Source organism: Phascolarctos cinereus, unplaced genomic scaffold, assembly GCF_003287225.1.
Source record: "Phascolarctos cinereus isolate Bilbo 61053 unplaced genomic scaffold, phaCin_HiC Scaffold_3;HRSCAF=262, whole genome shotgun sequence".
In the NCBI taxonomy this organism is placed as follows: domain Eukaryota; kingdom Metazoa; phylum Chordata; class Mammalia; order Diprotodontia; family Phascolarctidae; genus Phascolarctos; species Phascolarctos cinereus.
In genome coordinates this window covers 51003412-51028886 of record NW_027555736.1, presented here as the reverse complement: position 1 = coordinate 51028886, position 25475 = coordinate 51003412, and the positions used below count along the sequence as shown (strand labels likewise).

Here is a 25475-nt window from a genome sequence, read left to right as displayed (position 1 = left end):
TATTCATCATACACACAATTTCTTACAGCACAGTAATATGCCATTACATTTATGTACTACAATAATCGTTCCCCAGTTGAAGGGCATCTCCTTTGTTTCCAGTTCTTAGCTATCATAAAAAGTGCTGCTACAAATTTTTTGGAGTATATGGGGACTTTTTTTTAATTGATGACTTCTTTGGGGTATAAGTCTCTGTTTTGATTTTCTACCTTTCACAACCTGGTCCCAGCCTTTCCAACCATATTATGCATTACTCCCATCCCTGTACTTTTCAGTCAAGCCAAACTGGATTTCTTCTTATTCCTCACATTCCATTACCCATCTCCAAGTGACTCCTTCTACATGAAACCTTTTGAGGTCTCCCTAGCTACTAATGCTCCTCCCAATTTTTCCTTGCATTTATTTTGTATATAATTTTTACTTACATATAGGCACACATGTATTTATATACATATTGTCTTTCCAATAGAATGCAAGCTCTTTGAAGAGAAAAGCTATTTCATTTATGTATTTGTATCCACAGTGCTTTGCACAGTGCCAAGAAATAGTAAGTGCTTAATAAATGCTTGTTGATAGATTAATTTATTCATTTCAGACCTTGGGAGTCAGTTATGGTAGGACCTGTCATTGTAACTTGAAGGTAGTGGAATTGAACCTTAAGTTGAGCCGTGTTTCAAAGAATCTCATATGAGTGGTTCATTATTATTGTTTTTATTTGCATTACATTAAGAATCCTATATAGCAGCAAACTTGACATTAATCACGAATGTAATACTCTTATTGGAGATAGATATTGTGAGAACTTTCCTGAAACACTGCCTTCTATTATTGAAGCTATCAAATAATGAATCACCATTTATTTTTCCAAGGCGTTTCATCTACTGACCAAGGATAGTGATTTTACTTAAATGTCCTCTAGTCTCCATATTTGGTTTAGCTGCTTTACATTTCCCATGTAATTATTTCTTAGCATATACATGATTATTGTTGCTTTTGCTATTAAGACTATTAACTCATATTTAGTATATTTTCTTGGTTAACAACGAGACTAGGAAGGGTGTCATTTAAAGAGGAAAAGATTCCTTGTATAATTAAAAGAATATTGCCACTCTAAGATTTTTGGATGGGGATCAAAATATTCTGTGTCTCAATAAGTCATTTATTAAATGCTTGCTATGTACCACACGCTGTGCTAAACTCTAGGAATACTAGTACAAGTACAAAGGACAGTACTTGTCCTCAAGGAGCTTGCATTCTAACAGGGGAACATAGTACTTAAAAGGGCCCTAGAAAGCAAATGGAAGCGGAAGCTTTAAAATGAAGAGGCAGCTCTGGAAGGCATTGCTGGTGTGAGAAGGCCTGGGGGGGAAAGGTAGAGAAGTAGTGTGAGGACTCAGAGGCTGGGCCAGGTTGAAAGTGAGCCTGGCTGTATGGGCACTTCCTCAAATGAGGCATTGCCAGAATTACTACTATCATCATCATTAATAATAATAATGACATTATCTCACTTGATAATACCATGATAATATAGGAATACCATGAAGTAGCCACCACAGGTATTTCCCTTTTACATTTCACAAAACTGAAGTTCAGAGAGGCCGAGTTACTTGTCCGTGATCACATAGCTAATCATCTTTGGAGGTAGGATGTGAACCTTCAACTTCCTGTCTCCAATTTAGCACTCTCCATTATGCCATCCTGTCTCCCAAATACCACTTGCTGATTAATCTGATAGTTTTGTCTGCCTTCACAGTGGCACACAGTGGTCATGTGACCAGTCTCATAGGCTTTCCTTGCTTCATTGTATTATATATTGTCTATCCCTTCTTCTTCTACAAGCACTATAATAGTGACACCTGCAATACTTAATTCTACTTGTGACCAATAGTGTAATTTAAACAAAAGGAAGACATTTTAGAGAAAAGTTGAAAGGAAGGATAAAAAAAACAAAAAGACTAACCCACCAAGAATGATTGAGACATCATAGTATGGAGTGTGCCCATTTACAAGATAACCATGGACAATTATTGCTAAGTAATCTGTAGCCCAAACAAAAGAATAAGAGAAAAGGAAATTACTTATTAAAGGATGAGAAGGTAAAAACAGAGATAAATTAAGATAAATGCTGGTCTGCAGACTTTGAGATGATGAGATCCATTAGATTACTGAATGGTTTGTCAGATAATGTGGAAAGTAGTCAATAGGCTGTTGTCTGTGTAGTTAAAGTAGAAAAGGATCCAAATGGACAAAGATCTTGAAAGCTTGGGGCAGTGCATAGGTAGTTGTAATAGGCTTAAATATAGTCTTTCATAATTTCTGCAGTTCTTTTAAATCACATTCTGTTTAGCTTCATCCTTGGTGTTAATACTAACTTCAAAACTTAAGAATGAAAATTTTCATGGAGCCTCATGTCTTTTTGAAATACAAATGCATAAAGCAACTTGTGCTAGAGCCAGTATAACTTTTACTTGCTCCTGAATGTCCATAACTTGAAAAATCAAAGCATAGGGAAAAGACATGTCAGCTCTAAAAAAGTGACTTGTTGAAGTGAGTTGTTTATTTTCACTGTTTCTGATTATGCTGCTTCTGTATGGAATTGGAAGACTTTGGGTCCAGAGCTCAGTTTGTCATCTATCCCAACATAGCTTTCATATCAGATTAAAGGCCAGCAAAGAAGGATTAGCATGCAGCCATTTCAAGCTGAATTTGTTCCACAAAGTGGGTAGATGTGATCTGTACAGGCTGCCGAAGACAGCAGGAGAAGTTAATTGTGTAAATCAATGCAGGCAAGAGCTGGATTCCTTTCTGAAAAAAGATACAATGCACTACAGACTCTAAATAGATCTTTGGGGTTAAGTTGATGTCATACATATAGAAGGATCATTATTTCCTGGGTTTTGTAAAGTCAGCCTTTAATGAACCCTAGGTGCTTTGCTTGGCCATCAGTGGCAGGAAGAGAAAAGGTGATGATGACAGGAGCCCATGTCTTAGAGACAGATCTAAAATTCAATAGAGACTCAAACAAATGAGAGGAGGTAGCAGTTCATCTGAGGTGGATAGACATCACCACCTAGATTGCTGTTCAAGCATTAGTCTAGGAATTCAGTTGGAAAATGCAATACATTTATGAAAAGACTTTTCCTAAGGCCTTGTTGGCATTCTAAAGAAGTTTTCTGTATCTTAAAGGAATGGGAAGAGTACTTTACTCCTTGACACTCTACTTATCCCAATGGTGTGGTTGAACTTTCCCGTGATGAATTCTGATAAAAATTTTTGGGTCTGCCTTATTATACATGTGTTAAAAGGTCCTGTCCTTCCTAGATCAGACTTATCCCTTCTTCACATACTTGAAAGCTTTTATGAAGTAAAGAAAGATTGCAGTAAAGAGCCTTTTACCTCTAGAAACACTAACCTGAATCCATGCCCAATTAAGAACATTTGGAAAAGGTTATCACGTGTACCTGTAAAGACATTCTTTAGCTGTTTGATTTGGGTGCATACATCTTTATGTTCTCCACTGAGTTTTTGGGGTACTTTGATGGCAGTTTATCTTTTATTCCTTTTCCACCCGGTGTGGGGTACTGCTCAAAGTATGTAATAAATGTTGTTGGCTCAATATGTGTTTGTAAAATTCTCCATTTTAATTGTCATTCCAGCTGGTATTTTAGTAGGTATTTGTAGATGTATTTGGGCTGAACTTGTGATTTCATAGGTGAAGAGAACTCCTGGGGATGAAATTCCCTCTAGCAATGCAGACCTACAACTGTCCTGAAACTTAGTCTTTGATAAATTGCCTAGGATTCTGTGAGGTTAACAGACTAGTCCAGGGTCACAGATCAAATATGTCTGAATTGAGACTTGAAAGGGCTTCATAGTGGTTAGAGTGCTGGTCTTGGTGTCAGGAAGACCTAGGTCTTTGTATGTAGTGATTAAAAAAGCACAGAGACTGATTTTGTCAGTCTTTCTAAATTAGTGCTGAGAATTTTTAAGTCTCCCTTCACCCTACCCAGTAGTGGTAACTATGCTAGAAGCCCTCATGCCTGTCTGCTTTGTGGCTAAAAATAAAACTGGATTTTCCAACCATCTTTACCTAGTATATTTTGTTGATACATTTAAAAAAAGAATTAGAGATTTCATACATGCTGACAGGAAGAAAGCATGAAGTTGAAACAAGCAAGTGGACTCAACAGAAGTCAGAAGTGTGATATGATAGCCATGGGAGATGATGTAGTCAAGCTGTATTAAGAAAGACATAATGTCTAGAACTGTGGAAGTGATAATTCCACTGTAGTCTGCCTATTAAGGCAGACTACATTGGGAGCATTGCACTCTGTTCTGGATATTGATAAGCTGGAGGGTGAGTGGAATAATGGGTGAGCTTTTGTGTCATGTCCGTATGAGTATTAGTTGAAAGAATTGGTGGGGATGTGACAGCTGTATTTAAGTATTTGGAGGATTTTCTGGTAGAAGAGGGATCAGAGTTCTGCTTGGCCTCACAGTGGATGGAAGTTGTTGAGTCAGGCTTTGACTTGATGGAAAGACATATTTCCTTAAGAGTTTCAAAGCAGAATGGATGGCCTCTGGAGGTTATATATACCCCCAACCCTTCACTTGAGATCTCCAAAGACGGAAGAAGTGACTGCTTTGGAAGGGTAGGTTGTAGAAGGGAGTTTTGCTTGGGTTTGTGATTGAGAGGTAAGCTCTTTCTGAAACTTGTCGGGGTTGTTGTAGTTTGGTATTTTGTCCCTGTGGGCATTCAGGTGTTGTCTTTACACCTAGAAGTTGCTTTGATTCTCCTAAGAGAGCTCATTCTGGATTCTGATTTTTCTTTCAGCTTTTTGAAAACTTCAGCTTTGGGGATCTGTGCCTCAATTCAGTTCACATCTCTCAGAGATTCTCCACAGACAGCTCTGGATACTATGCTTCCTCCGGGCAAGTTGACTTCTCCTGAGGTGCTGTTATTTCTTTCTTTTACATGTTTACCTGTTGAATATTTTCATGTTGCAAGTGTCCAAAGGATTGTCCTTGTTTTACTTGGCAAGGAAGATGTAGAGTCCAGGAGATGTGAAACAATAGCTTATTAGGGTAGATCCATGGAAAGTAGATTTGGCATAGCCTCTCAAGTAAATCCATAGCTACCAACCTGACTGCCGAGGTAGGTGAAGCAAAAATTGGGCATAGGGCCCTTAACCTCTCAATTGCCAGCCAGATCCACCTTCTTTTCCAAAGTCCATCTCTACAAATGAATTTCTGGGACCCTTCAGAATGTGTAAATAGTGGATTAAATAATAAAATTCTGAAACATGCATTATGGACCTTTATTTCTTGGGTTCCCTAATCTTAAATTATGAATCCCTCCTTCAGTCCCCATTTCCATTTAACTTGACTGGTTTTGCTTTTATTCCTTGGGTTTTCCCGGAATTAGTACAAGTGCTTTGAAAATATTAAAAATTCATAATCTTCAGCAAACGATTGCACCCTTTTGAAAGCCCTTCCCTTCTAGGTGTCTCAGTCGCTTTGTTTACTACTTTAGGTCTTAATATCTAACTATTATACAGTTACTGGGGAGAATATTTTAAGATTTAAGATTAAAAGTTTGTTCTCGTTCTCCATGATGCTGAAGGGTTTCTCTTTGCTGCAGGTTTGATACCTTTACATTTCTTTTTCAGATCTTCATTTTACCCAACGCCTTGTATCTAATGGAACTGCAGTCAGTGTGGTGGCTTTTATTCATTTCTCTGGACAGCAGCAGTGAAAACATTGATGGTATCAGCAGGACTGTGCTAAAGTTCCCTGGGAGAATGTCAGTGCTAGAACCTGCTCACTTCTTGCTGCAGACCAGCAGAGGGAGAAGTGCTCATAGCTTTGGCTTTGTCCCATCCCAGTCTTCCCTCCTTATGCTGGTGTACTGACTGTTAATTTGTTTTTCTCTTTCACCCCTCACTCCAAGTTCCTTTCCTTTTATTTTTTTTCTCAGGGGAACTCAGAAGTTTGGGGGCTGTATTCAAGGTGGATGATCAAGACTTTCCCCAAAGTCTTCCCATAATATCCTTTTTCTCACTCCTTCCTCCTTTCCCCCAAAGTCCAACTACTAATTTTTTAACAAGGTCTCACAACATATGAGGAATGCTTCTAGAGTTATATAATAATGTAACTCTTTAGCTTATTTGCAAATAAAATAATTTCCAAAATTAAATGTGTCTTTTTTCGTTAGTATTTCTAAACATCCTTTTCATGTCTGACTTTGTTCTGACTTTGCTTTTGTTTAGAAACTTATCACTTTAAAAAGAAAAACTAGTGTTCAAAAATATTTATAGCAGCTCTTTTTGTAGTGGCAAAGAATTGGAAATTGAGAGGATGCTCATCAGTTGGGGAGTGGCCAAACAAGTTGTGGTATGTGATTGTAATGGAATATTGCTGTGCTGTAAGAATGACGAGCAGGCTGATTTCAGAAAAACCTGGAAAGGCTTATATAAACTGATGCACAGTGAAGTGAGCAGAACCAGGAAAGCCTTGTACACAATAATAGTAATATTGTACAATGATCAACTGTGAGTGACTTGGCTACTCTCAGCAATACAGTGGTCCAAGACAATCCTGAAGGACTCATGATGAAAAATGCTACCCACCTCCAGAGAAAGAACTGATGGAGTCTGAATGCAGATTGAGGCATACTGTTTTTCATTTTCTGTGTTTTTTTGTGTGTTTCTTTTTCTTTGGGCCTGTGGCTTCTTTCACAACATGACTAATATGGTATATGCTTTGCAGGATTAATCATGTGTAACAGATTGTTTACTATCTCTAGGAGGGGTAGGCAAGAGAGGGAGAGAATTCAAAAGTTTTTAAAAATAAATGTTAATTGTCTTCACATGTAACTAGGGAAAAAATAAAATATTACTTTTAAAAAATAAAAAATAAAACTGGTATTAAAATGCTTTTATCCATAGTATCTGATATATAGTAAGTGCTATATAAATGTTAGTTATTGTTATTAATTTTGTGTCTAGGAACTCTGTGGGCCAGTCTCTACATGGGTTATTTTATTTGGTTTTTTCTCTTCCCTTCCCCATTTTGCAAAGGACTTGGTTTTCATAACACTCATTTTTGTATTAAATTTAGATTTTACCTAAATACAGATTATTCCTGTATCACTACTTAGATGGCATCTGGGAATAGGAACTCACTGGAGGGATAGTATTGATTGATTAGTACGGCTTAGTTTAGAGTTCATTTCCTTTATCCCAGCACTGATCTTGTTCTCTTGAGTTCTTTCTTAACAAATATCATTATTACCTGTTTATTCCTACCCTCCCTTATCCGCATCTTATTATCTGGTTGGTAAAGACCTTTTCAGAATTCTTACGGTGTCAAATTATGCGCCCGGTTTGAACAATGTGGAATAACGTTCCTAGGCTCTAGTCATTAACCTAAAGTATACATCATGAGAGAAATTGTAGTAAATACTAAAATCCCAACAGAATACCACACAGTTTTTGTCTTTGCTGTTCCCTTCAAGAAGGTTGTTAATCCGCTTTTCCTTTAACTAGAAGGAGCATTAATAAGCCAGCATTTCTTTGGGAATAGCAAATAGAGCTGCTGCTTCAGAAAGGAGAGTGACTGGTAGTTTTGGTAAGGACTTGTTTTTTGTTTTTAAAGTAGTGACGTAAGGAAGCTCCCAAAGCATCTTTGTGGAGGATGCCAAAAACGTGTGTTCCAGATTCAGAGGTCCATTTCTCATCAGATCATGATTTTGTTTGACGAGGTTGGTGTTTTGTATGTGACCTCACTTCCCCTGTTAGCATTGTCACCTTGTAATTCAAACTCTCTGGAGATGTATTGGAAATTTATTGTGTGAATAAATTGTGTAAAGTACAACTTTGTGTTCTGAATCACTGACTTTACCGACAATTCCAGAATCTAACTGACCACAAAAGGTTTAGAGAAATCTATCACCAATCTTGAACGGTCGTGAGATATGTGGTGCTGCAGTGTATTTGGGATTTCCCGAATGCTCTTTGATAATGTCCATGGAATAAACTCCATATGCTTGGTGAAGTTCCTAGCTAAACCTTCAGGTACATTGTAAAAACCTGAAATGGTAACAGCTGAGCAAGTTTTGAAAATGTGGTCAAATTTGTTTCCTTCTAGGACACAGATTGGTTCATTAGTTTGAACAGCCTCTCTTACAGAAAATTCTAGTGTTTTCTTTCTTTTTAAAACCAAACGTCTAGCCATTTTGTGAAGCTGTCGCTCATTCTGTGTCATCTTTTCCCCTCCACCCCCAATTCCAAACCAGTCTGGAAAAATGAAACCTCTTTTCTTTTACAACTTTGGTTCTGGCTTATTTGAAAACCTTGATCATTTACTTGCTTTCAGCATAGAACTCATATTGATTTACCTTAAAGGCCCTTTAAAAGGGAGCTGATACAGAGGATTGTGGGAAATATGGCCTTTGAGTACCTGGACCCACATTTCCTGATGGGGTGGCCTGTTGGCCTTTCCAGACCCACAGCTGGACTGTTGCTTCTTACACCTTTCTGGGAAGGGGTTTCATTTGAGATTGAAATATATTGGAGAAGAACTATAACATCTAGAATTCCCATCTCAAATTCAGTCCAGTATGTTAACAGTTCAGCAGTCGGGAAGCTGACATGTACAGAAATGGGTTTAGTATTCCTTACTGAAAAGCAAGGCCTCTAATAGAACTAAGTGACTGAGTGGCTCAGTGATCTCAAGGATTGTATGGGTTTACAGTCCACCCCTTCCCTTCCAAGAGAAAGCATGACTTCGTTAGTTGGGATTAGATGAAGGCATCAATGCCTAGGACCTTTGATCCAGTACCACCTCTTAATTAAATTGGCAAAAATAAATAAGATTCAGAAATGGATCGGTTGTTTTCTGCTCTTCCAATGGGATTCCAGTCCAGATGGCTGAAGTATTCATATTTAATTCCAAAACAGACCAAACCTAGGCTAAATGTAAAAATCTTAATCTGTTTTTTTCTCTTTCCAAAGATTGAGATCATGTTTGTCAGTTCTGTTCAATTTTTTTTTTCAGGTCATAGTGGCAGTTAAATTTGAATGAAAATATAATTGAGTCCTGAGAGTTAACATGTTCTATGCTGCTAGATTATCTGCTTTCTTTTTCAATTTATTTGTATTTTAAACATCACCTTATTCCTGCTTTCCCAAATTCCAACAAGCAATTTACAGGGGCCACTAAAAAAATATGTATATATATAAAATTGATCAATTTTTAGGTTATCTTTTTTGAAAGAAACAACAGAATATGCTTAAGCTCCCCCTCCCTTCCCTATATTAGTGGTTCACCATATTCAATCTGAGGTGAAGTCCAATAAGGACAATGAGGAAATATGACCATCTAGAGTACCAAGGATGCAGCCTCTTGGCATGTGAAATGGGCAGACTTTTGCCTTTTAGAATTGGTGAGAGCTGACAAGAGGACTGATAGTCCCCAGCCAGCTGCTTGGGAAGGGAGGACATCTGTCCTGTTTTCCATCCATTCAGTTTCTAGCCCTTGTGTCTTGAAAAGAGCATGTGGGTCTGAAGACCAACGACCAGTTCTTAGACTCCTTTTGTCTTAATGGAGTCCCCCGTTACCACGATGTAGCTGAGCCCAGCTGCCATACCCAGGGCCAGCGCTGAGGCTTACCCCTGTCCTAGAGACAGCTCTAGTCTTGGAAATCTGGACTTGGGGTGAAAAGGGGAAAAAAAGAAAAGGACAATTGGAACAAAATATCCTTTTACGAGGTCTAGAAACCCCTCTGGTTTCTTCCAGAATCCCATCTTGCTGGGAAGATGGGCCTTGCCCCCTCCTACCCTTTGTCCTCCTTGTTAGTCAGGGCAGTGCCCTCCGTGGAACTTGGATTCCCTTATTTTCAACTCCATTTGTGAGCTAAGTTGGGCTGAACTGTTGATCACGTTTGGTTTTCCGATCTGCCCATTTGCTTGGAAATCGCAGCCTGCAGTTTTTCTGGGCTCCTGTTTTCTGTCTCACTATCTCAGTATCTCAGTCTCTCAGTCTCTCTTCCCCTCCCTCCCCCCTTTTTTCTCCTCAAGCCAGGTATGATGATGTCAAACATGATGCTGATGCTACAGTTACAGACACAGCCCCTCCTGGCGCAGCCTCTGATTCTCTTTGCCTTTCTGCTTCCAGCTCTGGGGGTTTTCAGACAAGCGCATCTCCTAATCAGGTCACATTTCATCTAGGACCTACCATCCATCTCTTTCCCCAATCACTTCAGTGGTGGAGGAGGAGGAGAGAAGACTTTTGACTGCATTGTGGTGAGAGAGGGAAGGAAATTAAGGCAAAGAAAATTTAAAAAGCAAAACCAAAAAATAAAACAAAGACTGACCAACCCCAATCCAGATCAAAGATGAGCTCTGAGGGCTTTGGGCTGCGGCTGCTGCTGCTGCCCCTTCTGCTCATCGCCACCCCTGCACCCGGCTCGGCGGAGGGAGATTCTAAGGGGGTCAAGGATGGCGAGACCCCTGGCAATTTCATGGAGGACGAGCAATGGCTGTCGTCCATCTCCCAGTACAGCGGCAAGATCAAGCACTGGAACCGCTTCCGAGACGTGAGTCTGCAGAGCCGCAGCCCCGCGGCGGCGTGGGACTGATCTGGGGTAGAGTGGGGTGGGGTGGGGTGGGGTAGGGTAGGGTAGGGAGGAGAGAACCAGGTTGGACCAGACGGGATGAGCTGGAAGGTGAGGGCCCTGCCCGCCTCCCGGCTCCAGCGTCCAGGAGCGGGGAAGAGATGGGAATTTCGGGTGCACCGGGCTGAAGCTGGGCGATGGGAGTGGGCTTGTAGAGTAGCTTAGGGCTTTGCAAGCAGTGGAGGCGGCCCGGAGCACCGGGTGGTGGGAGGGGGGTTTGGTGCAGAAACGGAGCGGCCGAGAGGCTGGCAGCCGGGAGCCAAGGAGCCGGGAGCCAGGAGCCAGGGAGCGGCGGCGGCGTGTTGCAGCCAGCAGCTTTCGCGGCAGAGCCTCCTAATTGCCTCGGCAGTGAGAGTAAACAACATACACCCGGAGCTCTTGCCAAGCTGCCAGCTCGCCGCCGCCGCCACCGCCGCAACTCCTCAGCCCCCGCGGGGCTGGGGGTGACCCTCACCCTTCCTCTTCTCCTTGAAGGAGAGGGAGGTGGGAAGACCCGGCGCCGGCCCATCATTCCCATCCTGGAGAACCCCAGAGATTCAGCCCCTTGAGGGTGGGGGTCTGGGATCTCTGGCAAAGGGGGACACCGGTGGGAGGGGTGGGGCCAGTCCTTGGGGCCATTGAGGGTTAGAGGATGGGGACAATGGGGAAGAGACCACGGAAAGGTCTTTCCTCATCTTCGCAAATCAGGATGGAGACCTATTTTCTTTTTCAGGAGGGACAGCAGAAATGGGGGTGGTCGTAGAGGTCAGAGGGAAAAAGATTGTCTCTTCTTCAATAAGGTTTCTCTCCCCTGCTTCTTTTGTGAAGTCGTAGTTTCCTGCCCTTTCCTGAATGCCCAACCTCAGACTCTGCGTTGTGCCTTCCAGCCCCTCAAATAGACTGAGAGACTTTGCTCAGACGGAAGTAAGAAGGGCCAGAGGGGGTCTAATCTGTTGGTAACCCCTCTTTGGCAAGGGGGCTGGTGAGAGACGTAATCCTTGCTCACTGGAACAACTAGGATAAGGTAATGGGGTTGAAACTGTGTGGGGGAAGGGAAACTTCCCTAGGCCATCCTGGGCTCCTTTGCTCAGGCCCTGATGTAGGTAGGTGACAGCCATGGGCCTCATTTTGTATTTTCAGTCATTGATGAAGGAACCAGGCTTAGATAAAGGACAAAATCTGAATCAGAGTAAGATTTGGTTTGAGAAAGAACCTGCATATCCGAGGGCCTGCTTGGACTGGAGCAGATTGGAGGAGAGGGGGGAGATGCTTTCTTTCTCCACTCTACTCAGTCCCCAATTTCCCCTTGGTCAGGGCTTTGCAGTGAAGGAGGGGCTGGGGGTGGGGAGGAAGTTGCAGGGATTGTGCAGACAGGCTTCTGGGCCAGTGTTGATGCAGCACTTTGTTTACTGGCACCTGTAGATCAAAAAGGAAATGATAGAGGGCAGTTTTCCCAGAAGTGCCTTCTCATTGCAACCTTGGAGTCGTAGGAAGGGGATAGGACTGTCTGGGACCTTGAAACTCGGAGGACTTTTGAAGGAGAAGACATAATCCCATGAAATTGACCTAGAGACAGTGGGCCCCTTGATGCCAAATTGGCATTCTCCACCTTTTGCTGCCGAATTCTTCAGTCCTCCTGGTTGGAATCAGTTTAGGAGAATCAGCATGAAAACATTTCCCCACATTCTTCCCTTAATATATACTGCTCATCTGGAATTTGATTTGAAATATGTTTTAAACACAGGAGTGCACACATACATACACACAACATGAGACATCCTGCTGTAGAATGGGAAAGGCCTGAGGTTACAGATTTTAAGAAAGCCCAATAGATATAGTTCTAGAATGGGATTACATGACAGCTGCCAATCAGCCCAGGCTAAATTCTGGGGCCCTGTGTTTAACTGGAGCAGTGGTCTTTGTGTTTTTCATTGCCCAAGACTGGGTCTACAAAGAGAGCTGAGGAGCCAAAGTCAGGTCATCTCTACTTTTCCCACTCAGTTACTGTTACCTGAACAGAGAGGGCAGATTAGCTGCAATCTCCTATTACTGCACTGAAAACAGCCAGCCCAGTGAGGGGGCAGGAGCTAGGATGGTGTGATCCAAAAACCATGTGTCACTGTGCCCAGAGCCTCAATCACAGCCTGTCTGGGAATTTGCCCCTCTAAGATGAAATCTGTGGAGGTCAGAGGAGGTAGGGGGAATAGGGATATTAGTAGATGCATGGGTAGGTAATCAAAATTGTAATTGTTTTTTAAACAAGTTTGCAGAATATCCTCACTTTTTACCTTCTCCCACTTGCCAGGTCAGTTGATGGGAACAGACGATTAATCACTTGGCCCCTACTTCACACAAACCCTATCCCTCTAATCCTTTCCCCACCATTTCTCTACATCTATCAGAAGACAGGTTCTACATTTGAAATCCTTTGGGATCCTGCCTGATGGAAGGTGTAGGGCGCATACCAATTTGGGTGGTCTTAAATCATCTCTTCAGGGCAGGAGGTCCCTTTAAAGCCTCATCACATACCAGGTGCCAGGCCCTGGCGGTGAGAACAGAGGCTGTCTTAGCTGCTAGAGGAAAGGGGTGGGGAATTGATCCCTTGGGATCTGTTAGCAGATTCTGCAGGAAAGCTGAAGTATGCTACCATTGCAGCCAATTCTGCTTCCTTTATCCCCTCCCGAAACCAGTGCCTGCTGTGAAGCGAGATAGATAGTCAGTCCAAACTGAGCCTGGTAACAATGAACTGTATTTCAATATTGACCTTGGGCATGTGTGGTCTCCTGGAAGCTGGTCCTATTTTGAAAATTTATTCCCTTTACTTCTCATAGGAGATAGAGATTCTTTTTTTTTTTTAAATGGTGGTTGAGCCTAGGTCATAGATGTGATGTGATGAGTCTGGACCTTAGCCCTGTCCTTAAAAATGTTAGCCACAGAAATGGGGTTCCCTTCTTTTGCACTGTAGTACAGTATGTGTGTGGGGTGGAGGAGGAAGGATAGGTAGAGGAGAGGTCTTGGGAAATAGGATAGAGGAAGCTTATATTAAAGAGGTGCTGATGAATAAAATGGAAGAAGCCTGGGATGGAAAATTTCATGGAGTCAGATTAAAGGAGTTTAGAGTCAAAATGGGGGAAGATTCATAGACTTGGAGGAGTTTGTGGGTAGAGGGCTTGTAGAGTAAGTATGACGGAGTCCAGGGGAAACAAGAAATGCCCTTGTTTGGGATTTTGAGGGACTGGGGTAAGATTATGTGGCCTGAGTTGATTGAGACCTGAGTTCAAATCCAGCCACAGACATTTGCTAGGAGTTTGGTCCTGAGCCAGTCATTTAACCTCTGTCTGCCTCAGTTCCCTCAACTGTAAAATGGGGAGAACAACAGCACCCACCCCTCCGGGTTGTTGTGAGGATGAAATGACACAATACTCATAAAGTACTTGGCACATATTTGGCATGTAATACATGCTTGTTCCCCAAGAGGAGCTCAGGATAGTTTGAGCTGTCTGCTTCCCTTGCGTTAGCACTGCGATGAGATGGATAGTGGCATTTATCTGATGGTTAAATCCTCTCCCCTACAACAAAACAGTGTTCTGTATTTAGTATCATTACTTCCTACATAGGAATTGTTTTGGTAATTTTTTTCTTTCTTTCCCCCCCTATAACTCTTAATGCCCTGCTGCCAATGGTGGAGAAATGTAATGTCCTCCAAGTCAGTTAAGAAAGAAGCCAGGAATCTGGTTCACTAACCTTGTTCTGTCCATCCCTGCAGTAACCCTGGTTTCTGAGAAGCTGGACACCTCCCCCCACTCCTATTTGTTCTGATGTCAAAAACCTGAACTGGACTTGACTGTGGATTTTCAGGCACCAAGGGCACCCGATGGAAATTTAAGAAGAAACAGGCCCATTACACAGCATTCTCATCAGAATGGGGATTTTTAGAACCCTGGCTGGCAAGACCTCACGGTTCCCTCTTTTCATAATTCTCTCCTCTCCTTTAATTAAATTCCTCTTCTGTTTGCTTCTCAGGAAATCCCAGTTGAACCCTCAGTGAAAGTGAGAAAGATAGTGGAGGTCTTTTGCTAGAGGAGGTCAAAGTCCATTCCCTAAACCTGAGCCTGGGAGACATTCTCATTGAATGGCTGGTGCTGGTGGTTTGGGAAAAGGAAGAGGCCGTTTATTCCAACCTAAATCTACTTCTCTCCAGCTTCCACCTATTGTTTCTAGTCTTATCCTCTGGGGCAAGCAGAACAACAGCCCTTCAAATTCTTGAAGACAACTATTAGTTCTCAGTGAGCCCTCTCTTTAGGCTGAACAGCCCTGGTTCCTTCAACTAACCCTCAGAAGGCTTGTTGGTGGTGTAGGGAAGAAAGCACTGGGTGTGGAGTCAGGAAGACTAGAATCACAGTCCTGTCTCTGATTCTTTCTAGCTGTGTGACCCCTGGGCAAGTCACTTTCTCTGTGCTTCTTTCCTCACTTACAAAATGAGGATTATAACAGCACCTATCTCACATGGTTATGTTGTGAAGATCTAATGAGATCATGTATGTTAAGTGCTTTGCAAACCTTGAATCTCTCTGTAAATGCTAACTGCAATAATGCCATCATTGTCATCATCATCATCATCATCATCATCATCATCATCATCATTATCTCAAGGCCTATCCTTGCTGCCTTCCTCTGGCTGCTCTTCAGTTTATCAGTATTCTCCCTAAAATGTAGTGTCCAGAACTGAACACAGAAATTCAGCTATGGCTTACTCAGGGACCATTACTTCCCTCATCCTGGATGTTATGCTTCTTTTAATGCTGCCCAACACCAGATGGGCTTAATTAAGGAATAGTAATGGTAGTTAAGGTAGAGTACTTTCTGGTTGATAGAGTGCACTTTTGGAACCTGCTTGGTAGATTTTGGAGCCAGGAGAGACTCCTGGATTCTCTGTTAACTCTGCCAGTTGTATGATCTGAAGCAAACCTCCTAAGTTCTATGAGCCTCAGTTTCCTCATCTGTAAAATGTAGATAATAATACTTTCACTAATTACCTCTCAGGATTATTGTGAAAGAAGTGCTTTGGAAACCTTAAAAGTTCTACAGAAGTGTGGGCTATTATTCTTATTCTTTAACACATTATCTGATTTGGTCCTCACAACAACCCCTGCAAGGTAGGTAATGTTAAATGTTATCACCTCTTTCTACAAATGAAAAAATTGAGAATCTGCTTGCTAAGTGAGGTGTCCAAGATTCTGTAGCTATTAAGCACCAGGGCTCAAACTGGAATTTAGGTCTTTGGGGTCCAAGACTGAAGATCTTGCCATTAGCTTTCACAGTTGAGAGCAGCTAGAGGCCCTCAGTGCTTGATATTAAGAACTTAGTGGCCCCCTCCTCTTTGAAGAGAAAGTAAGAATGGGGAAAAAAAAGGACTATGGCTTATAACTGGGGTGGGGGGTGGGGAAGAGGGTACTTCTGTTTTACAGATAGAGCCTTTACCCAGAGAACACCAATCAGCATCAACCCCTAACTAGTTGATAGAACGGATACTCTAATATCCATGAGGGAGTCTACACAATACATACTGAGCTTATAGATTTTGATATACCTAGAATGCTGGGTGTGTTGAAAATATAAGTTTAAAAGCATAGATAATTAATGGATCACAAATCTATAATGTATTATTATTAAAAGGAACTCAGATGTTTGGGGGTTATGCTTGAGGTTGATTATTATGGCCATCTCCAAACTTTTCTTTAGAACCCTGGGCGAGATCCCCAAGGGCCTGACACAGTGTGGCATCTGTGATAGTCTTATGAATACCAGATGGTCTCAATTACAATTGTTGAGCCCCAGAGGACTCCCTTTTTACAAGGTCTTGGCCAACCTTTATAAGGGCTTTTGGGTGGGTGAGATGGAGCAGGTCAAAAGATCTCAGAATTTGACCCACATTGATGTTTTATGACTGAATTTAGTGAGTTCTGGGAAGGGACAAAAACAGGGGGACAGGTAGGTCTGCATCCTCCTCAGTTTGATAAGGTTCTCTAAGTAAAAGCCCCTCCCTCCACTCCAGTTTTAAAATCCTTTCCCTAACTAAAGAGCACTGGCACCTCTCAGAAATACAAATATGAAAGGTGATACATCTATGTCTCTTGCCTGGGCCCAAGATTACGAGCCAGGAAAGTAAAGAGAGTGGACTGAAGGTTATCTTGTCCTATTGGAACAAGGTATGGGAAGAGTGTGGTCTAGAAACTCATTTTACAGATGAGGAAACTGAGGCAAACAAGGTTAAGTGACTTGCCCAGTGTCACACAGCTAGTAAAGTGTCTTAGGCCAAATTTGAACTCAGGTCCTTCTGACTCCAGGCCCAGTGCTCTATCCACTGTGCCCTCCAGTCTTCAATTTCCTCATTTGTAAATTGAAGGATTTAGACTGGTTGATCTCTAAAGGTCCCTCCTAACTCTAAAATCCTATTATTCTAAGATATGAGTTCTTTGCCTTTTTGTGTGTCACGGACCCCTGTGACCATGTGGTGAAAAATTAGGACCCCTTCTCACAATGTTTTTAAATTTATAGGGTAAAATACATAAGATTACAAAGAAAACTAATTATATTGAAATATAATTATCTGAATATTTTAAAAACAATTTCATGGACACTGAGATGGACTCACTGAAAGACGCTAAAAAAGGTGAGAGAAGACTGAGAGCTTCCCTTGTTGACTTGGGAGGCTGTGATCTTCAGTTTGGCAGATCTGCAGCCCATGAAGGCTTAAGTGTTCCCCCTCCCATTTCTGAGAATTGGAGGGTGGGAGGGCAGGAGAAGCCCTAGACCACTAGGGCCCTTGTGTGACACTGGGAGATTGTTCTCTCTTGTGCTTGAACTGAAAGCTTTTAAAGAAGCTAACCTGGCGATTTCTCCTCCCTTCTCCCCCATGCCCTCCCTCCAAGCCTCAGCTGGAAGGTTGTTTAGGAAAGGAGTTTCCATTCTACATCTCCAGGAAGAAGCCTTCATTCTTATGTCCCTGGCTAAGTCATGCTAGGGGTCTGTGCTCTTCCAAGGCAGGGTGGGTGGTGGGATATGGATACAATAGTAGCGTCTCTTTACATGAAGGGAGTGTAGGAGCTTATGTTGCAGGCTATCGAACTATGTTTCTTTTCATGTGAAAATAGTTATTTGTATAATTGTGCACATGTGTGGGATAATGTATCTGCACAGGTTCATACCTGGATAGAAAGCTATCTGTCAAGGAAGACCTGCGGGTGGGTAGAATGGGCAAGTCTGGGCCCAACCGTTGGCCACAGCATCCAGTTGTACTTAAGGCGTAAATATCTTCATCCGTCAGGGCTCTTGTCCAAGAAGCAGACACAGGTGCAGCTCCAGGAACATTTTTTTAGTTCTGATTTTATTAATAAGAAGATCTTAGAGTCATTCTGTCTTTTTAAGGTAGAAGAAAGAAAGAGAGGAGTCTTTAAAAGAAGCCAGCTCTCTTCCCTGCAAGGTTTGTAGCTAATGGTTGGAACAGTGGCAATGATGGTGGTAGGGGCAGACACCAGGACTTGTCTCCTTTCCCCAGAGGGGGTGGGGAGAATGGAGCGATGAAAGTATCTTTCTACCCTCTGTATTCCTTGGCTTTGAAATCCACAGATAAGGAGACCTATCTTGGTTTCCAGAAGCAGCTACTTCTGCCATCTCACATCTCGATTTGAAATGGGGGCATTGGGCAGCAATTCTGTTCAGGTGTTTCTTCCTTTGTGGATTCGTCCTGACCACACCAGTTAGAGAGACCCTGCCCTGCCCTCTGCACCTGTAGCAGTTATCATCCCATCGGCGTTCATCCCCCATTTTGTTTTTTTTTTTAAGTTTTATGCTGTTTTTAATATTTAATGTGAATAGTGTGCTTTGCGTCTCCACTTAGACTAGAACCTCCTTAAAGGCCAGGACTGTGAATTATATCTCTTTGTAGCCTACTCAATGCTCTACACACAGTAGGTTCTTTCTTAATAAATATTTCTAGGATCGCAGAATTTGAGACCTTGATAATTGTCTGTATCTTCCTTCATTTTACAGATGAGGACACTCACAGCTGGTTAAGTGGAGAACAATATTAGTGGTCCTTTGCGCTATGCATCCCCTAGTTTAGGTGTGAAATGAATGCATGAAATAAAATTGCCTCTTGCCCTATTTCCCACCCACAACAACATGCAGCTTTGACAGATATTATGGATGGCACCATTTAGTTTCCTCCCTCTTCTCTTTCCTGTGTAAGTTCAGACCTCTCCTCTTTCAGGAGCAGGCTCCCTACCCAATCAGATATACTCTGTGACTGTGTGATGCTCTTGCTTCCTAAGGCTGGGGTGGTGGTGGTAGAATTTCCTGTCCTATCCTTGTACCTTTCTCTCCTACAATATTGGGGTTGAATGGTAGGAACAAGGTAGGGCACTCAGCCCCTGTCTGGCTCCCACTTTTTTTTAAGGCAATTGGGGTTAAGTGACTTGCCTAGGGTCACACAGCTAGTTAAGTGTTTGGTCTGAGGCCGGATTTGAACTCAGGTCCTCCTGACTTTAGGGCTGGTGCTCTATCCACTTCGCCACCTAGCTGTCCCTGGCTCCCACTTTTGAAAGAAGTGTTTTCTCTTTTTAATGTGACAACTTACAAGTAAAGGACAAACCAGTCCCAGACTAGGGACCTGCCTGTCTTTCTGCTTCTTGCTTATAGCCTTAATACTCCTCCATTAGACCCAAAATCAGGAGAAGTAGGACTTTAGATCTCCGTAACTTCTAATACTTGTAATACATTTGACAGCTCCACTATGTAATCCTTCCAGATGTCCTAGGGCTTTGGGGGTTATTTCTTTTCTTCATTTTTGCATTTTATTTTACCTCCTATTGATTTGGAATTATTTCCTAGATTGAAAATTAGAGGCTCAGAGGGTGTCACAAATGAAAGCACAAGGCTAGAACCCGGATTTCTTAGCTTGAGGTCTAGGTCTTTCTCTCTCCTGTCCCCATCCCTTTCAGTGCTGAACTCGGGAGTCACAAGGGAGAGTGAATGTTATATTGTGGATGATGTCCCCAAACCCTCACCGGTGCAGAGGAGGCAGTGGGAGTAGATGAGAAGCTGGGGCCCTTGTATTGATGTATCAGTGCTGCCAGGCATGTGATCCTAGCTCGGAGCTGTGCCTGGCACCAAAGGAGTGAGTGATAAGCACATTCTTACCCTAGCAAAAAATTCCTCAGATTGGGGAGTGGAGAAGATTGGATTTCCAACTTCATTCTGTTTGCTTGGGCTCAGCAGAAACCCTCTTCCAGCTTCTCCAAGAGGGGAGTAAATATTTAATGACTCGCCTTCCCTCTCCCTTCCCTACCTCCAGTCTACCTCAAAGTTAACTCCCATATTTAGTTCCTTCTGTAATCTCTCTTCTCCTCTTTTGCCCCATGGACAGGTAGCTTTTCAAGGTATTTCTGGCTCTGAAGGCCAATTATTTATAAATCCTCAACTATGAAGACTATTCTGAAGCTCAGGAATGAGGGAGGGGATGGAATGGAAGAGATAAGTGTTTGGGGCTCTCTTGCCTTCCAAGGTGTCCTGGCCATCTTTTTTCTCCCTAGCCTCCAACTCATGACTATTTCTTCAGTGATCTGTATAATTTGAGAGTTTAGCCCTTTCCCTGAAGGCCCGTGTTTGAGCAGATTTGGGAATCCCAGGTTCTCTTAATTTCCATGCCAGGAAAGACTACGAATGGAAGGCAGGTTCCATCCAGTTTGCAAGATATGTCATCTAACCCCCTCTTCTCTGCCTAGTACCATAGGATGGGACCACTTAGCCTTCAGAGGCCCCCTTAGTGTGTGGAAGATGGAAAGGCCAGGAAAAGGGGGGTTGATTTAGGCTGTGAAAGTATCCGAGTGATTTGGATATTAATGAAATGAAATAAACAGCAACAACTGAAAACTCCCACAGTGTGGCTCTTACCCACCCTGCCTGGCTGGGGGGTGGGAGGGGGGAATCTCCCAAGCCCAGGCTTTCTCTGAGCTTGCAGCAGTGGGCCATGTTTCCATGGCAACGGAGCAGAGCTGCAGAGATCAAAGCTGGAGGTGGGTTAGCTTCAAACCACCACATAGGAGTGTGTGTGTGTGTGTGTGTGTGTGTGTGTGTGTGTGTGAAAGAGACAGAGATACAGAGACACAGAGAGAGAGGAAAGGAGAGGGAGAGATAGAGGAGAGGTGAGAGGGAGGGAGGGAGAGAGGAAAGGGGAAGGGAGGGAGAAAGAAAGAGGAGGGAGGAAAGGAGGAGGGAGGGGGGAAGAGAGAGGAGAGAGGGAAGGAGAGAGGAGGAGGGGAGAGGGAGAAATAGAAGGAGAGAGAGGGAGGAAGGGAAGGAGGGAGGGAGAGAGAGAGATGAAGGAGGAGGAGAGAAGAAAGGAAAGAGTGTGGGAAGGAGAGAGAAGGAAGGGGGGAGAGAGAGTGAAGAGATGAGAAGAGGAAAGGGGAAAGGAGGGAAAGCGAGAGAGAGAGAGAGAGAGAGAGAGAGAGAGAGGAGAGAGAGAGAGAGAGAAAGAGAGAGAGAGAGAGAGAGAGCGTGCAGCGTGTGCCTCCCTCTTGCTACCCACCCATACTGAATCCCCCTTTTTTCAATGGAGCTGTCCAGGAGTGCTCTGATGGAGAGGGTTATGTCCCTGACCCTGTCACTGCCTTTCTTCTTGTAAGCCTAGGCTATTTATCCTAAAGAAGAGAAGGCTTGGGGATACATGATAGCTGCCCTACAAGTTGAAGGGCTGTCCAATGGAATTCTATTTCACTTGACCTCAGAGGGTGGAGCCAGGAAGAGTGGGTGGAAGTTATGAAGGGATAGCTTTACTTTGATGTTAGGTAAAATTTTCCAATAATAACAGTGATAGACATTCATATAGGTTTTAAGGTTTCCAAAACATTTTGTATATATTATCTTGGGCAAATCATTTCACCTTTGTAGGCTTCAGTTTCCTCTTCTGTAAAATGAGGGGGTTGGAAGAGATGGCCTCTAAGGTTCCTTCCAGGTCTAAATCCATAATGCATTGATATTATTTGATTCTCACAATGACTTTGTGAGATAGGATAGTACTGGTACTATCCTATTTTTATGTCTGAGAAAATTGAGACTTGTCTTAAATTACGGTCACATAGAGTGAGTATCAGAGTCTGGAGTCAGTCCCTGATTTTCTAACTCCAAATCCAACTCTTCCCTAATACAACACGATGCCTCTTTTGACCATTGTCCCCCTCTGAGCACTTAAAACTCTGAGAATGGGCTTCCTAAAGAGGTGATGAGTTCCTCCTCCTGAAAGAGTTTCCCCCAAGACCTGAATGAACACTGATCAGGGGTGCTGTAGATGGGAGTTCCTGCTCAGATTTGACAGCCGTATAAGAAATGCTGTACTGTATACAAAGGAGGATTAATTGGGGCTGTGAAGGTACCAGAGTGATTTAGATATTAATAAAAATAAAATTAAATAAACAGCAGCAACTAAAAACAAAGCACTATGTTAGACTATGGGAATACAAGGGCAAAATTAAATAGTCCTTGCTTTTGAGCCTCATACGTTCTCCTGGGGTAAGGGAGATACAACATGAACACAGATAAGTAAGTAAGTCTAAGGTAATTTGAACAGGGAGAGAAGGCATTAACAATTAAAGGAATCTGGACAGGCTTCATGGGGTGAAACTTAGCCTTGAAGAAAATGAAAAACCAAGAAACAGGTCACAAGGGAGAATGTGCCAGTGTTGGACTGGGGGATACTCGAGGTCCTTTCTGATTTGGGGATTCCAAGATTCTGTTTTGTGGCCCATTGAAAGGAGGTGGAAATCAAGACATTTAAGTTCTTGTTAATCGTGTCCGATTCTTGGTGACCCCATTTGGGGTTTTCTTGGCAAAGATACTGAACTGGTTTGCCATTTCCTTTTCCAGTTCACCTTACAGCTGAGAAAACTGAGGCAAATGAGGTTAAATGATTTGCCCAGGGTCACACAGCTAGTGAGTGTCTGAGCCTGGATTTGAACTCCGGTCTTCCCGGTCTTCCCGACTCCAGGGCCAGCAAGTGATCTATCCACTGAGCCATCTAGCTGCACCCATTAAAGTTCTAGTCAATCACTAATTTAATCAGCTATTATTATTGAGCACCAGTTGTATTCAAGTTTTCTGTTTTAGACCTGGAGGTTTTGAAGAAGTAGGGAATTAGTCACTTCCTTTCAAGAGCTTACGATTTTGTTAAGGTAGTTAGACATATACCTATGAAACTCTAGTAAGGGCCAGATAGAGTTAGGGTTCCACCACTAATTGTGACCTTAAACCAATTGCTTTACCTATGTCATAACATTCTGTGATCTGTAAAATGGGGAGGGCAGTAACTACCTTATATACCTTTTGTGAGAATAAAATGAGATAATAGTGCTTTTCATAAATGAAAAAAACCCCTGCAAATGTAAGATATTCCTTTACATGGTAGAGTTCTTTCTCCTTGGAGGTGTTCAAGCAGGGGCTGGGTGATACCTGGCTGGGGATGTTATAGCAGTGACTCCTCTTGGGCCATGGGCCGTGCTAGGTGGCCACTAAGATCCCCTTTAGATCTCACATTCTGGGATTCTGATTGATGTCCACAGACATCATTGCCATCCCTTGCTTTGTGCAGTATGTAGCCTTGTTAAAGGGAAAATGTGGCGTTTAGTGAAAGATCACTAGACTTGGGGTCCTAGAACCCAAGTACCTGGCCCGTTTCTACCACTTCTCCGTAAGGTATCCAACAGAACATGTCACAAAATAAATGTGCAAGTCAACAATATGTACATTTATTCAAAAGTTTAAAAGGTAAATAATTCAGAGCAAATCATTTTACCTCACTCGGGCTCAGCTTTTATATTTCTGTAGAATGAAGGCATTGGAAAAGATGATCTTGAAAGATCCTTCCAGATCTATGATTCCATGATTTTATGATATAGTCCAGCCCTTAAATAACAATTAGTTAAAAACTGGAGCTTTGATTTTTAAAGGATTCTTGGATGTCAGACTCATGTTCCTTTGAGCTGTATGGTTACTTCCCTTGCTTTGTGTGATCCCTACCCTTTTCACCCCCTAACATGGTCATTGGCATGGACCCCTTGGAAGTCTTGAGAAACCAACCTATGGACCCCTTCTCAATATTTTTAATTGTATAAAATACGTGTGATTATAAAGCAATTACATTGAAATATAGTTATAAAAATATTTTTAAAAACCCATCAAGTTTCCACATATTAGGTTAAGAACCACTGTCATGGTGCTTAATAAAATGCTCATTGGTTGAGCAAGCATTGATTGGTTAAGATCTTTGCTAAGTGTTGGCCAGTGCGATGTGATGACCAGTTTTGTATCAGCTCCCCCTACCCTCCTCCACAACCATCTGGAGTGACTTCAGATCAGAAGCAGAATATTTTTGAGCTGTATGAAAGTGACCTTGGAGATGGCTTAGTTCAGCTGCCTCGTTTTATTTGGATAAGGAAACTGGAGAAGTGAAGGGGCCTGCTCAGTGGCAGAGCTGGGAGTGTCCTGATTCTCCTGATTCTCTTGATTCCTTAACACACTCTGGTGTCATTATTTGGTCATTTTTCACAAATGTTAATGAGCCCACTTTGGTGATATAAATAAACACATTCCAGTGGCATTATTCACACTTGCTAATGAATCTCTCTTTTTGGTTGATAAATGGCACAAGTACAATATCTGGTTAAAAGGGTATAGAAGTGAGTTATGGGGCTGATGTGTAATCCTTGCCCTAGGGGCACTTAAATTTGGCCTCTCTGGTCTCTCATAAATTGGAGGACTAGCCCCCTAACGTGGCCTGGTGTCCTACGTTAGTCTCCTATACTTACTGCAGTCTTCACTGTCAGCTAATCTCAGCCTGGCAGGCCCATCAGCCTTTCAAAGAAATTTTCTCCTTCCCAGGAAGCTGTTTTTTCTTTTGCTATCACTGTGACAACTCCTCATTCCACACTCTCCCTTCTGATTCCAATGTTTTTTGTCTTTTCTCCCATCTCTCGAGCTGAAGTAGAATCAATCTATTCTTCACTCATCTCCCTGGGGCCACTCTCTCCCATTATGTCCAGAAATGAAGGTTTCAGAAAGCATCAAGCTTCCTTCTTGCCCAACCCTATCCCACTAACTGCCAAACAGAAATCCTTTCACTTAGACTTTAAGGCCTTCCCCTGATTTTTACCTTGGATCTCAGCTCTCCCTAGGGTGTGCCTTACTAAAAGTATATACTTCTATGCTTAAGAATCTGTGATTTCTTCAATGTGGGTAAGCCCTTCACCCATGTACATGACAAGCCCTCTATAGGTAATATCGTTAATGGTCTTTGAGAGTTGTCAACCTGGTGATGAGCTTTTGCAAATTTAGTGAGACTAGTCCTGAGGCAAGAGATGTACAATCTGTCTTTGGATCCATACTTGAAACTTTTCCATCTGCTCTGATGACACAGCCTTATAGAAGCCAGGGTCATGAGGTGTGGGGAGAGGATATTTTATTTAAAGTACAAATAATATGTTCTAAATAAATATTTGTGGATTGATTGTTGAGAGTGAGTCAGTCTCCCCCTCCTCTTCTGGGGTGGTCAGAAGACTCTTCTTATCCTCTGGTGCTTGGCAGAAGGAATAGTCTAGGGGCTTTTGATGAAAAGTCTATTCTCATGCACCTGCCTGCCTTCACAGTCATTCATGAATTTCCCATCTGAATTTCCTGGCAGGACTTCCTGAGAGAATTCATCCTCCCTGCTGTTCAGTATTGACCATCAATAAGTTACTTTGTACTGAGCTCTGAAGGCTTTTCCCCT

The 25475-nt window shown here is 42.5% G+C and overlaps 2 protein-coding genes across 4 annotated transcripts in view; both read left to right on the top strand.

The window, feature by feature from the left end:
- Window positions 1-6196, top strand: part of ASCC1 (activating signal cointegrator 1 complex subunit 1) — a 145148-nt gene extending 138952 nt beyond the window's left edge. For all 3 annotated transcript variants that reach the window (XM_078150831.1, XM_078150829.1, XM_078150828.1), the window contains 2 exons: window positions 4835-4952; window positions 5670-6196. In XM_078150831.1, coding sequence (XP_078006957.1) covers window positions 4835-4951 — 117 coding nt within the window. In that variant the 3' untranslated portion in view covers window position 4952; window positions 5670-6196. The remainder of the gene's footprint in view (window positions 1-4834; window positions 4953-5669) is intronic.
- Window positions 6197-10127: 3931 nt separating this feature from the next.
- Window positions 10128-25475, top strand: part of SPOCK2 (SPARC (osteonectin), cwcv and kazal like domains proteoglycan 2) — a 35633-nt gene continuing 20285 nt past the window's right edge. The window contains 1 exon segment of the mRNA XM_078150827.1: window positions 10128-10597. Coding sequence (XP_078006953.1) covers window positions 10397-10597 — 201 coding nt within the window. The 5' untranslated portion in view covers window positions 10128-10396.